The sequence below is a fragment of the Urocampus carinirostris genome, chromosome 15 (genome assembly GCF_059441175.1).
Source record: "Urocampus carinirostris isolate Australia breed hairy pipefish chromosome 15, RoL_Ucar_1.0, whole genome shotgun sequence".
Lineage (NCBI taxonomy): Eukaryota > Metazoa > Chordata > Actinopteri > Syngnathiformes > Syngnathidae > Urocampus > Urocampus carinirostris.
In genome coordinates, this window is record NC_142363.1 from 28637669 (window position 1) to 28650893 (window position 13225).

Consider the following 13225-nt stretch of genomic DNA (forward strand, 5'->3'; position numbering starts at 1 on the left):
TCCTAGTGCCCTATTTAGTTTTAGCATGCACCTGTCCTTTTGGGCGCAATCTGTAGGGGGCGATGTGGCTTCATAAGACAATACAATACCAACTAATGCCAGCTGCCGTTAATCACAAGGGAAAAAGAAATGCAATGGCAAAGCTAAGCCACCAGAGAGCAGTGTCAGAATCATTTTTAAACAGACTCGAGAAACATGGCAACAACTTTAAGCATTTACAGGCATGTCATCAAAAATTCAAGCATGTTTCAATCCTTGAAAACATCAAAATTCAAGCATTTTCAAGGATTTCAAGCACCCATACAAACCCTAATATTTCACACACGATGCTGCATTGTGTAACGCGAGTGCCAATGAGCACAAAAAAGAATACAAACTACGGAAAAGTGGACAAACTGCACCATTATTCGCTAACAATTTTCACATTTATTAGAAAGTCAAGTTATTTCATCTTCAACCAAATACTGTAAATACGAGTTGTGGTTTTTTTCTATGAATTTAAAAGTGCCAATCAGTCACGTTTTAGACTTTTTTTAGGAAGTTCATGTGATTTTAACACAAGTAAAAAGCCTCTCGTTACTAAACATTTCTTGCGATCTGTAAAAAAACAAATGTACATCGATCTCGGAGCACTTTTGTACCCATATGCTACAAAAAGATGTTTTGCTTGATGGGGCGGTGAAAAAAAAAAAAAAAAATCATGGTTAAAATTTTGTGCTGCCGATTTGGAAGTCTCACTGCCGATTTCCTGTAATGAAAAGCGCTTAAATTACAGTCCGGTTCCAAAAAGTCCGACTTTGCTTCCCGGAAGCCGTTAGCTGGTGTGTTTGGGCAGAGCGGCCGTGCACACCTTCTTCCCCAGGACAACCACGGGCCGGAGGTGCTGAAGCTGTTTGATGGCCATTTCCCCGCAGCCGTCCAGGGCTTTCTCCAAAATGGAGTTCAAATTCCGGACGGTGGGGTATTCCCCCGACAGACCGCGGGGTTTGTGAATCATGGGGTGAACGCGCCGGCTCCGAGTGTAGGTGACCCCCTCCTGCTTGTTCTCTTTGACGGAACAACTGCGCCGGTACGAGTTCTGCCGCTTGGCGATGATCGGCGTCTTTTTCTCTGCGGGGGCGGACTCTTGGATGAACTTGAGGAAGGAGGCTTCGAAGCCGACCGGCTTGTACGCGTTGATGTCGAAAGACTGCGGCGGTGAGACCAGGGGCTGGGGGTCGATCACGTTGGGGGGCTGTAAGGAAATCTCGTTTTTACGCTTGAGGGGCTGACGTACGGGTGGGGGAGATGACCGAGACTTTTCTGTCGTTTTCAACGCATCTTTGAACCCCTCCTCCCTCTTCAAATACACAGAGCACGGTGGCGACAGATTGATACTGAACGGGCGAAGGAGGGGTTTTAATTGCTCAAAGTTGATAATTTTCTCCAAATTCGTGTGACTGTTCGGCGTACGTACGACGGGATTCTCGGCGTGGGTGCCGGTACTCGGCTCTCCGTAGAGGACGTCGTCGGCGCCCACGAGGACGCCGTTCCTCTTGGCGGACGATAAGACTTCCTCCACCGGGAACGTCAGCGAATCTGGAATAGCCTCCGCTTGGTTTTCGGCTTTGACAGGTTGCGAATCCTCCGCCTCGCCAACACGGTTTGGTATCTTTTTACCAGTTTGCCGAGCCGACTTTTGAATAAACTCCTCCAATTGCTCGGCGGTGTAAAAGAGCTTGCTAGTGTTTGACTTAACGTAGTTGCGTGTCATCCCGTGAATGGCTTTGTAGTGGCGGGTCAAGCTTTTATCGTACCTGAGGACAGAGTCGCAGTCTTGGATCATGCACGGGTAGGACACGCTTAGGCAACGGTCTTGGCACATTTGTAAAGCTTCTTCGTGGGATCTCAAAACATGTATTGTTTTCTTTGACTTCTTTTCTCTTGTGTTATCCTCCGAAGTCTCTAAGAGTTTCTGTTCAGGGCTTGTTGAGGTGCGTTTGGAGGGTGTTAGGAGAACCTTTTGGCATCCTGAAACCGATTCTTTTTGAGTGCTCTGGAGCCGTACTATCAGCGAGTCGTAGTACTTGCTGTGTCTATATAGGGTGTGTTTTTTCAGGGCCTCGTTGTGGGTAAATACTTTCGCGCAGCCCTCATATTTGCAGCGAATTAGCCCTAGCATGGCTGAGTGTGTAAGGCGGGTGTGACGGGCGAGGCTGCTTTTGAGATGGTACGAGGCTTTGCAGTTGAGAAACTGACATTGAAACTGGGGTTTAGGTTCGTCCGAGCTCGGGGACTGGCTTTTCCTTACGTTCTTCTTGACTTCGGGATGGTTTTTCACTTCTTGTTCCAAAAGCAGCTGGGAGCGTTTGTAATGATGTGTCATCTGAAGGTGGCGCACTAGACCAGCCTGGGTGGAGAAGGCTGCGTTGCAGTTTTTGGCCACGCAATGAAAGGGTTTATTGAACTTATCTAAAATATAGCAGAGATTATTTTTGGCCACCACACGTTTCGTTCTGACATGGAGCGCAACGTCATCTTTATCGTCATCCTTTTGGTCACTTTCTTCCTCGTTGAGCTCGGTTATATTTTCAGTCAAATGTGAAGAACTACTAGGGCTGGGTCTCTCTTCACCATTTTTGTACGCCGCTTGTTCCCAATTGGGTAGTTCTACCTCAGTTTTTGGATTCAACCTTTGTAATGTGGGTTTTGTAGAGTTCTTGGATTGAAATATGTCCTCCAATCTGGACGACAGGTTATGTATCCGAATATAATGGCTCATCAACCCTTTGATTTCCCTGTTATGCTGGGAACACAGACAACATTTATAAGGCTTAAATGATTTGTCTGCGAACCAAGGCATTCTTTTGACTTCTTCAATAGGGTGGCCATGCATGCTCGTGTAGTGGCGCAGCAAACTATAAGTGCGTGCCGTCTTAAATTTGCACTTTCTTACCTCGCAAATGAAGGGTTTACTTCTAAGTGATTTGACAACCTTTTCTTCTGTTGCAGTTAATTTAGGGAGCTTAGTAAGCAAACCTAGGGGTCGTTTTTCAACATAATCCTGATGACGGCGTGCGTTTGTTTCTTGAATAGACTGCGGCTTTCTTAGTGTGCTTTGTGCAGACAAAGCATCGAGATTTAGTCTACTCATGCCAATGATAATGTCCTTGAGATTGTTTTTAGAAAAGCTTGTTGAGAAAGGCCAACCGGAAGTCCCTTCATCCCAATCTTCTTCTGAGAGGTAGTTTTCATCTTCTTCATCCAATTCCATTTCCATCTTTATCTTTTTGGACTTTGAACCCCGCTCCCTGTCATGTTTGTGATTGCCATTTTCCATTTTAAAGTGTTCAGGGTGGGCCTGTTTTAGGTGCCTCTGGACATCTCTAGCTCTGGAAAAATTCATACCGCACTTTTCAAATCCACAGGTGAACTTGTTTCCGTCGAAACACATGGCTACTAGGGTCAGTGCTGCTTGAGGGTTGGTGTAGGCAAACTGTTGAGAGGTGGTGTCACAATTTGCAGGGGAAATTTTCTGCCCATCCCCAATGACTTTACTTTCTGCATCCCCTTGATTTTTTAAAAGGGCCGCCTTTTCAGAATCTGCCTTGAAAATTACCTCTTTTGCTCTCCTCTGCGCATCAAAATCTTCTTCAGAGAAAGTTATGTTGTGTGTGGATAAATGTTCTATGAATTCCTTTTTGGAAAAGTAAAAATGTTTGCATGTGGGGCCTGGGCAGGTGTATGCAGCATCCCTGAAATGCTGTGCTTCGTGGTGATAAAGTTGGCCCAGGTCGACGTATTTCACAGAGCAACCCTCAAGCTCACACTGGTAGATGGGCTGATAGCCGTGGACCTGTTTGTGTGATATAAGTTCATTGGAAGTACCAAAGGAGGCACCACAATTGGCCACCGCGCACAAGTACGGTTTCTGACAAAAGTGAACTTTTCGATGTTTGAGATGATGGTAAGTGGACATGAAATGCCGTCGGCAGAATACACACCTCTGCCGTTGCTCTCTCATTTGGTGAAAATGCTTCACATTCTCGTCATCTTTATGTTCCGACTTTAAGTGCACGTATAGGTATTTGGAATGTTTAAAAATCCTGGAGCATCCTGTCCCAGGACAGAAATACTCCTCTCGGTTACGCAGACTGAAATGCTTGTTCATGTACTCAAACGTCACGTGCTCATTGTCCGTGGAGTTGTCGTCTTGGACAGTGCTAGCATGCTGCACAATATGCAAAATTGGAGACGAGTCAATAGTAATTTCCCCGGGTTCTATTTCATCAGTCTTGACATCACTTTGGTAGTGACCTCTCATGTGGGGGCAAAGCTCTTCTCTGTTCCCAAAATTAATCGGGCAAATGGGACAGTGGTGTACACCGTCCACAATATGACTTTTAGAATGGTCGATGATCTGAACTTCAGTGAAGTGTCTCTTACAGAACCGGCAACGGAGCATGGTTCTCGTCACTCCAGCTCCCACTCCAGGTAATTGACAAGACTTTACAACAGACTGCTTTTGATGATGAAGATTTCCGTTCAAACGGGGCTTGTGCTCATATTCTACTGTCAAAGGGTTGACTTCTCGCACGCGTGGTTTATCACTTTCTACTTTTGCAATTTCCAACACGGGTTTTAATCCGAGAACAGTTGTACAGTGATTCTTGAGGGTTTTCCAGTCCCAAAATTCTGGGTCAATAGACCAGTGTGCCTTCAGCACTAGCAGAAGCTCGCAACGTAGCGAGTTAGGAATGACGCTTCTCTCCTGCTCGTGTTTTTGGTCCGGGCACTGGTAGAGCTCCTGAAGGCGGTTTAAGACCTGCTGGCTGGGGGCAAGCAGGAACTCGGTGAGAAGGCAGGCTCGTCGCACTTCCAGATCATTCAGGAGGAGGGCCGAAACAGTTTTACAGATCCTGATTCTGCTTTCAGAGTCGTCATTCTTTGGAAGTTGTAGAGCTTTAACACTCAGCTCTATGGAGGCCAAAGTGCCAACCGCCTCCGCCTAAAGACATATAAATAAATTAAATTAAATCACCAAAAGTCAACTTTTTCAAAAGTACAACTACTTAAAAACAAAAAACGGCACCTCTCCTTGAATTAACTGGACCAGGTAAAGCAAATGTTGCACAGTGATGGCAATGGCACCCAGCTGAAGGCATCTTTCAAGAAGAGACACGAGTGAAGGATCAAGCTTTCTCTGTAGTTTACTCCACAGTTGAATCAGCTCCCTGAGAACAGATAAATTAGTCGTTGACGGCTAAATCCTAACAGATAAAGGAACATCAAGCAATTTATCTCCCAAAAGCGTCAGTATAGTACAATCCACCATTTTTCTCAAAAAAATAAATAACAATTTGAGCTTATTTTTGTGCAACATCCCTTACAGAAAATGTAGTCCCAAAACACACTGAAACAGCACTAATTCTTTGATTCTTTCGTCTCATATTTACAAAGAGGCAAACATTTACCATGAGCGGTCAAGGCTTGGCTGTTGAAGCTGCTGTGTCAAGAAGGTCGTGCACAAGATAAAACCGGTATTCTCTTCCCCTTCCATCTCCAAGTTGGCAGTGATCTCCAGCACATCCTTGCAGTCTTGCCTGCATATCTTTTAGTGAAGTAAAATAAAATATGTAAAGAGAAAGGTCATACAAACAAGGACGAATTCTGAGAAAAATAATAAAATAACCCGAGTCACAAAATATTGCACGACACTGGGAACTTGTCAGGGTGTGATTGGAAAAATAAAATATCAAGTGCTCCACAAAATGTATGTTTAGCAACTTTACCTCCATTATGGCTTCTTCTTTGGGAAGCAGCTTGCAAAGCAGTGTGATGTAGGTGTGACGAAATGTAGCCTTGTTGCAGATAGCGGTGCAATCTGTACAAGCTTTTGCCAGCACCACAGCCTTGGCAAACTCGCCCATCTTCTCCAGATGCTTTACTCGCATCTCCATGAAGCCCTCGCCCTCCACGCAGATGTACGCGTCAACTTCAAGGGGTAAATAATACATTGATGAGAAAGTAATACAAACGGGAGAATTCGGTATGATCGAAATTACAAAAGTTTAATAAAATAATTTTCTTTTAACCTTCCTCTTGTGTGGTAGGCTGGCCAGAGAGGAGAGCGGAGAGGACGTGATTGCTCCATGCTCCACCCTCTCCTGTTATCTGCAGTAAAGCTTGAAGGTCTGTGCTCCCATATTGTAACAAGGTGTCATGTGCAAGCTGAAGGAACAAAAATCCAAAACATTTTTCTTACGGTACTGATGCCAGCACTTCAATCCAAACACAACACAAATAAACCTTACTTGAACAGATTGGTGGAATTGAGCCCATGCTTCAAAAGGGATTTCATTTTCCGGGACTGACAGAAATAGTTCAAAACAGCTTCTGCATGGTAAACAAGAATAAATTGTTAAAAAAAGAGGGGGAAATTGATAACAACTAAAAGTTTTCGATAGGACACGTGCACTCACAATGCTAGCCTCTTCAAAACGAGAGTCACTTTGTCTGACTCTGCAGTGAGATGCGAGCGAGCTGCAGCGAAGCAGTTGATCGACAGACAGTAGACCTCGAGAAGCGGCAGACCGTGTTCTATGGAGTTTCTGCTGCCTGCATAATGCATAAGTGCCTGGAAGGGAAAACACAGTTTAAGATTTAAGCATGACATTTGTTTTCACTTGAGAACAATCAGAATCAGGCGAGATTGACAAAGCGTTTTCACTTGAGGGGAAGGAGAGATGATAAAACTGCGACAGATTCATCCCACTTGAGACGATCTAGTTTGATGTACAACTTACTGATTAGCCCCAAGGGGAGTAATTGAGTGAGGGGGGAAAATAACCCACACAAACTGTCAAATGCACGGTTAACGCATTTTAAGTAAAAATGAAATGGTTTGTGGTTTACTGAAGGCCAATTTACCGTCAGTAAATTTTTAAGAGATGCAACCGATGAAGATTTTAAACAAAAATGATTTCATCTCCATATGCCTTTGGGACATCATTCTGTATTCAAATCCTAATTGTCATATTGCTTTCATTGTCAAGTATTAACAACACCAATGCAGTGGTTCTCATCAAAATGATTTACAAAATAGATTGTCATTTTATCTACATAGGGACTATGATGCCCACCCCAAAAGATCATCATAGAATAAAACACTTTGTTCCCTAACCAAGCCCAGGGACAATTTCAAACTAATATCATCATTGCCACAAAATCAACATGATGTTAAAAAAAGTTTGCCGTGTCTTTACATCAGTGAAGTCTTAATTGCCCAGATCTGGTGTAGAAAAATCCAGGTTAACAAATGACAGACTTTAACAATTTCTAACCTTTTTCATAGGCTGAATGGCTGATCCTCAAGTTTTAAGGCACACGTAAAAGCTTATTAGAGGGCTAACTTTCTTGACTTAAGACAGTGATTTATAATTATTTTCTGTCATGCCGCTCCTGGAAGACAAAAACTTCTCGCCACCCCCACACACCCCTTAATAAATAATTAATAAAATCTAAGCTTAAAACTCACTTCTACTCTAGCATATGAATAACCTATACTTTTCGTGGACAATATCTGTGTATTATTTGTGATTGCAACATCCTTTGCTGTCTGGTAATCCTGGAAGGGGGATACCACATGTGCGGTCCCTACTCAAGGTTTCTTCATTTTCCTCATGTTGAGTTTTTTTGAGTTTTTCCTTGCCCTCATGTTAGTTCCAGAGCAGGGGATGGTGTAATAATAGTCTGAAAAAATAGTCTGTGTAATAACCTATGAAGCCCTTTGAGACTCTTTGTGATTAAGGGCTATACAAATAAAAATGACTTGACTTGACTTAAGATACCAGCCAACCTCCTACCCCTACGCGTAAATAATAATATGTTTTAATCATAAAATTGGACTATGCTTAGCACTGAATCTTCATAACAAAAGTTTGCTTTATTACCTCCAATAGCAAAGATTTTAAGTGCATCTTATTATGAAAAAAAAATTCCGACTATTAATTCTAGCTAACCATGAATGCACCGACATTAACCTCAGGAGACAAATATTAAATGAAACTTAATTTATACGTCTGATAACCGTGTCATTTGGCTAATAAGGCTGTGACAATTAGGAATTTCCAAAGACGATTTATTGTCACAAAAATAATCACGATTGACAAACTTATTTTCATTTTTTTCCCCTCTGCATTATATGCTACTATGATATTATGAGCTTAATATACATATACCATACACCTTAATAAAGAAAAGCAACGTAATTGTCAAGAAATAATCAAAAAAATTGTTATTAACACAACAGTTGATTCCTTTTACTAAAACCAGCAAGCTGCAAACTCTGGATTATTTGCCATTGTTCCTTTGCCGACTAGCTCAGCAAATTGTATCAGCTGCCTACAAGTGCTGCTTGAATCGTTTGTGTTTGCTCCTTTCACTGGCACCTTCTTGGGACAAAATTTGCAAATTGCCTCATCTGTATCTTGGGGCTTACCACTGTCGCTTGATGTAAACCCATGATGTGTCCAAAATACTGAAGTGGCGGGTGGTTTTGAAACTAAAAAATGACCTGCTAAGATGACACACAGAGTGCCGGTGTAAAAAAAACTGGCTCGGAGAAGATTGGTAAAGGGTGTACTTTCCCAAGACACGCCACAGGAAGTTGTTCCTCGACGACTCTGGCTGTAAAGGGATCTATGAAGCGTGATCATCAACAGATGGGTACAAAGAAACCTCTCCTGTGAGAGTTTATAACATTACAACATCCCAAGACAGCAGAGAACCAGGCAGGGATCCTTGATTAATTCCCCACCGCCTATTTATGGCCAACTCTCAAAGGAGGCGACATCCTGTACTGATCTTAGCCCATGAGAATGGTGTTGGTGTGCTTACACTAATTACAACGAGAAGACTTCTGACTAAATGGTGACATCCCAAACTGGAAAAAAAGCTGTTTTTGCAAAATCAAACAAGATGGAAGGTAGCAGAGACGCAAAGCACGCTCCTAACTCAGGAAGCAAGATCACACAACTTGTATTGTCCCTCAATCAAACTATTTGATGTTTTATTTACTATGTGACAGGTACTTTTCATCCTGCAAACATCTAGGTGAGCATCTTCTGATCTTCTGTTATTTTATCTACTGGACATTTCATTAGTGTTTTCGGTTCGCCCTTCTACAAATTCAAAGTGGAAAGCATTCTGACATACAGCACCCCGGTTTGATATGTTGGGAAAACGGCAGCGGACAGGAAAAATATACTTGGAGTAATCAACAAGGCCAAGAAGATCATTGACATCTCTCTGCCCAGTCTGGAGGACATTGTTGTTCCAAGTCTTTCATCTTATGGGTAATGGATCTGGCATTGGTGACTATTACCGTTTGGCAGTGGTGGCTTAAGAGCTGTTAGCCTAAATGTTAGCTTTACTCTCTGACGTTGCCTCAGTCGATTCCCAGAAGCGTGACAATCCATGGAACAACCGCAGGTGATCAGCATTTCTTTGCCCTGACTTTCTTCAGTCTGATTTAAATGATGAATTCCTTTTCCATGTGACAAGCCGCTAAAGCTGCGAGCTGTGGTGTTTGTTTTGGTGGCCATTTGTGCAAGGACTGTTACACTGACTGACCTACAGCTTACACCAGCCTATCAGAGTACCACACTGCTTGCAAACTTAACCTCCCCTATATTGGCTGGTGCCGTTAAAAATGCCTCTGATTGGTCAGCGCTATTAAAAACCCCAACTGTGACAATTCTTGTTAGCCAAACACCCAATCACTCAAATAAAAAACTGGTACTGTAAAAAAAAAAACGCACTACAAAATTGCACATCGGGATATCAATTGGATCTCGGTTAATTGTAAAAGCCTGCTGTAAACACCCGAAAATGCAAGCGCCGAGATCCATTTGAATGGGTGAGCAATAGGAGTGGGCGGATCTCTGCACACATAGTACACTGCCCTTAATACACACATATCCTTCTCATTTGCAATATTTTGTGACGTTCAAAATACTCTGCAAGAACCTTATTTTGAAATCATTACTTATTAAAACAGTTACTATTAGCCTTATTAGTCTTAAGGAACTAGGGGAGAGAGACCAATTTCTTGTACCACGGACAGACTGAAGAGATCTTTTCTTCCTCATACCATGAGGCTCTTTAACTCCACCCGGCAGAGTGAAGGCCCACATTAAACCACACCCCCTACATTGCATATTACCGAATTTTATTGCAATATGTATTCTGTGTAGCACTATCTAGATACTCTATAGAACACGCTACAGTAGGTATTAAAACGTCACATTGGGTATTTGTATATTGTATTCTTTTTGCTTTATTATTGTATTGTTTCTCAGCACAGAGATGCTGCTGGAAATGTGAATTTCCCTGCGGGGATGAATAAAGTATCTATCTATCTATCAATTTTAATGGAATACTTGTCAATATGGCACACAGGCTCTGGGATTGTTTTTATCCAATAGATTTGATCAATCATCAAAAACCAAAGAGCAAAAACAAAGGTACTGAAGAATTAGCTTTTGTCTAAAGAGTGGGTTTGGTGGTTTTGATGATTTTTGTTTGACAAGTCTTGTCACTCTCTTTCCCTCACTGTAAACGATAACAAAAATCGAAATATTTTGCTTCCATTGCTCTTTGAGTCAAATAAGTTCACCTAAGCACTAGATTGTAAATATTGTTGCCTACTTATCCTGGCAGTCTTTTATCATGTTCTACTCTTGATGGTATTTATTACATGATAACCCCGGAGTGCATTGTCTAATCTCGTGCATACAATGTTTGAAAACGTCGATATCAACGACACTAAAGACAATTCAATTCAATGGTTTCTGCAGAACACACCTTCGGACTCTCTTTAAAGTGAATCAATAGTGATACGAACCACTTCACCCCGCCCCACAACATAAATGTGCAATAATGAATTCAGAAAACATGGCGTATTATAATAAGAATTGGGAATGCATCTCTTTCATCGATAAATGCATTTTGCAGTAATTAAGTAGTGGTAACATCACTCGCTTGCATTGTACGATGTTAGCCTCTTTGGAAGTAGATTTTAGGACCCAAAAGAGAGGTTTATAGTCATTAAAACACGAAGCATGTTATTGAGTTAAAAATATACTAGGACTGCATTGCAACTTGGTTAGTTTGTGCAGGAATATATAAATATTGCAAGAAAAACAAGCCCATTTGGGCTAGCTTCCAATGCTAACGTTAGCATCCAGGTTTTGGTTCACCCGTTACCTGACAAAAGTTGTCGCAGTAGTCCGAGGACGACGCCACGGATAATTCCTGTTGCCTGAGCCCATCTTCAAACGCTCTTAAGGTAGCTAATAGTGTTTCCATCGCGACGAGCGTGTCGTGGGCCGAATCCAGGCCCCGTTCACTCCAATCGTACTCGGGACCGCCGTTCCTCTCCGCCATCTTCCCTCTCCTTCACGGCGCGTATGCAGTCCACTTGATAAGTGGTGCGTGGTTCATGAACGATATGGATATATGAGACGGGTTTTTGAGGTGAATGACTGGAGCCGGCTCCCAATCTTTCAGGAGTCGGTTCCCTTTGAAACGCTCTTTCTCTCTTTTTTCTCTTTCTCACAGTCTCTCTCTTTCTTGTTCTCTTCCACTCTTTCTCCCACTTTCTCTTTACCTTTCATTTTCTCTTTATTTATCATGCTCTCTCTCTCTATCTGTCTCTTTTTATGTCTTTCTCTTTCCTTCAATCTCTCTATTTTTCTATCCATCTCTCCTTTTATTTCTTACTCACTTGTTTACTCCTTTCCTGTATATGTATCTATTTTTCTCTCTCACTCTTTCTCATCTCTCCTTCTCTCTTTATTTCTCTTTCTTGCTTCCTCTTTCTCTCTATTCATTTTTTCTCTCTTTCTTTGTCTGTTCCCTGTGACTTTCTATGTGTGTGTCTACTTTGCCTTTCTCTCTTTCTTTCGCTGTATTTTCCTCCCTTTATATTTATTCCTCCCCCTCTCTCACTTTCTCTCTCTCTCTCTCTCTCTCTCTCTTTCTCTCTCTTTCCCCCTCATTCTCGCTTTCTCTTTTTACCTATCATTTCCTCTTTATTTCCCATTCTCCCTCATTCTCTCCCTTTCTATCTGTCTTTCTCTTCTGTCTCTCCATCTTTCTCTTTCCTTCTCCCTCTCTCTATTTACCTATGTATCGCTCTCTTTCTTTATTTCTCACTCTGTCGTTTACTTTCAACATATTTCTCTTTCTTTCACACTTTCTCTAAATCTCTCTCTTTGTTTGTCTCTCCTCATCTCTGTTTCTCCTTTTTTCTATATTTCTTCCTCTGTTTCCTTCTCTTTGTGTCTTCCTGTCTATCTTTTTTCTCTCTTTCTCTTTGTCCATTTTTATTCTCTCTCTTCCTCTCTCTGTATTGTCGTATTTCTTTCTCTCTTTCTCTCTCTTTTTACCTCTTTTTTTCTCACTCTCTCTCTCACTCCCTCCCTATATATGTATCGCTTTTCTCTCTCTCTATTTCTTTATCTCTCCCTCTCTCTTTATTTCTCTTTCTCACTTCCTCTTTCTCTCTATTTCTTTTTTCTCTCTTTCTCTGTCCCTTCACTGTGTCTTTCTCTCTGTGTGTCTTCTTTCCCTTTCTCTCTTTTTTTCACTGTATTTTCCTCCCTTTCTCTCTATTCCTCACTTTGTTTTTATTTCGCACCCTTTCTCACTTTTTCTCTCTCTTTGTCTCTCCCCCCTCATTCTCGCTCTCTCTTTTTACCTATCATTTCCTCTTTCTTTCCCAATCTCCATCTTTCTCTCTCATTCCCTCTCTTTCTACCTGTCTCTTACTCTTCTGTCACTCTGTCTTTCTCTTTCCTTCTCCCTCTCTCTTTTTATCTATGTATCGCTCTCTTTCTTTATTTCTCACTCTGTCGTTTACTTTCTATGTATTCATCTTTCTTTCACGCTTTCTCTCAATCTGTCTTTTTGTTTGTCTCTCCTTTTTGTTTCTCTTTTTTAACGAACCTGTCCTCTCTCTTTCGTTCTCTTTGGTCTTTCTGTCTATCTTTTTCTCCTTTTCTCTCAGTCTCTTTTTATTATCTCTCTTTCCCTCCTTTTTTCTATCTCTTTTTTTCACCCTCTCTCACCCTTATATATTTATCTCCTTTTTCTTTCTCTCTCTTTCTCTCTCCCTCTCTCTTTTTTTCTCTTTCTCTCCATTCTCTTTTCTCTCTTTCTTTGTCCGTTCCCTGTGTCATTC

General features: G+C 41.9%; 1 protein-coding gene across 1 annotated transcript; it reads right to left on the reverse strand.

Annotated features, from left to right (window-relative positions):
- Window positions 1-363: 363 nt before the first annotated feature.
- Window positions 364-11439, reverse strand: rlf (RLF zinc finger). Its single transcript, XM_088354728.1, has 8 exons — window positions 11248-11439; window positions 6462-6616; window positions 6294-6375; window positions 6075-6210; window positions 5772-5974; window positions 5454-5590; window positions 5072-5213; window positions 364-4987 (listed from the first exon to the last, which is right to left on the reverse strand). The coding sequence occupies exons 1-8, from the start codon at window positions 11425-11427 to the stop codon at window positions 815-817; spliced, it is 5208 nt and encodes a 1735-aa protein (XP_088210854.1). The 5' UTR covers window positions 11428-11439; the 3' UTR covers window positions 364-814.
- Window positions 11440-13225: the final 1786 nt, after the last annotated feature.

Excerpts from the sequence above, each read along its gene's own strand:
- rlf (XM_088354728.1), bottom strand. The coding sequence starts at position 11,427 with ATGGCGGAGAGGAACGGCGGTCCCGAGTACGATTGGAGTGAACGGGGC. Across the intron at positions 6,376-6,461 it reads GTTTTGAAGAGGCTAGCATT|AAGCTGTTTTGAACTATTTC; the intron begins GTGAGTGCACGT and ends TTTACCATGCAG. Across the intron at positions 5,214-5,453 it reads CCAAGCCTTGACCGCTCATG|GGAGCTGATTCAACTGTGGA; the intron begins GTAAATGTTTGC and ends ATCTGTTCTCAG.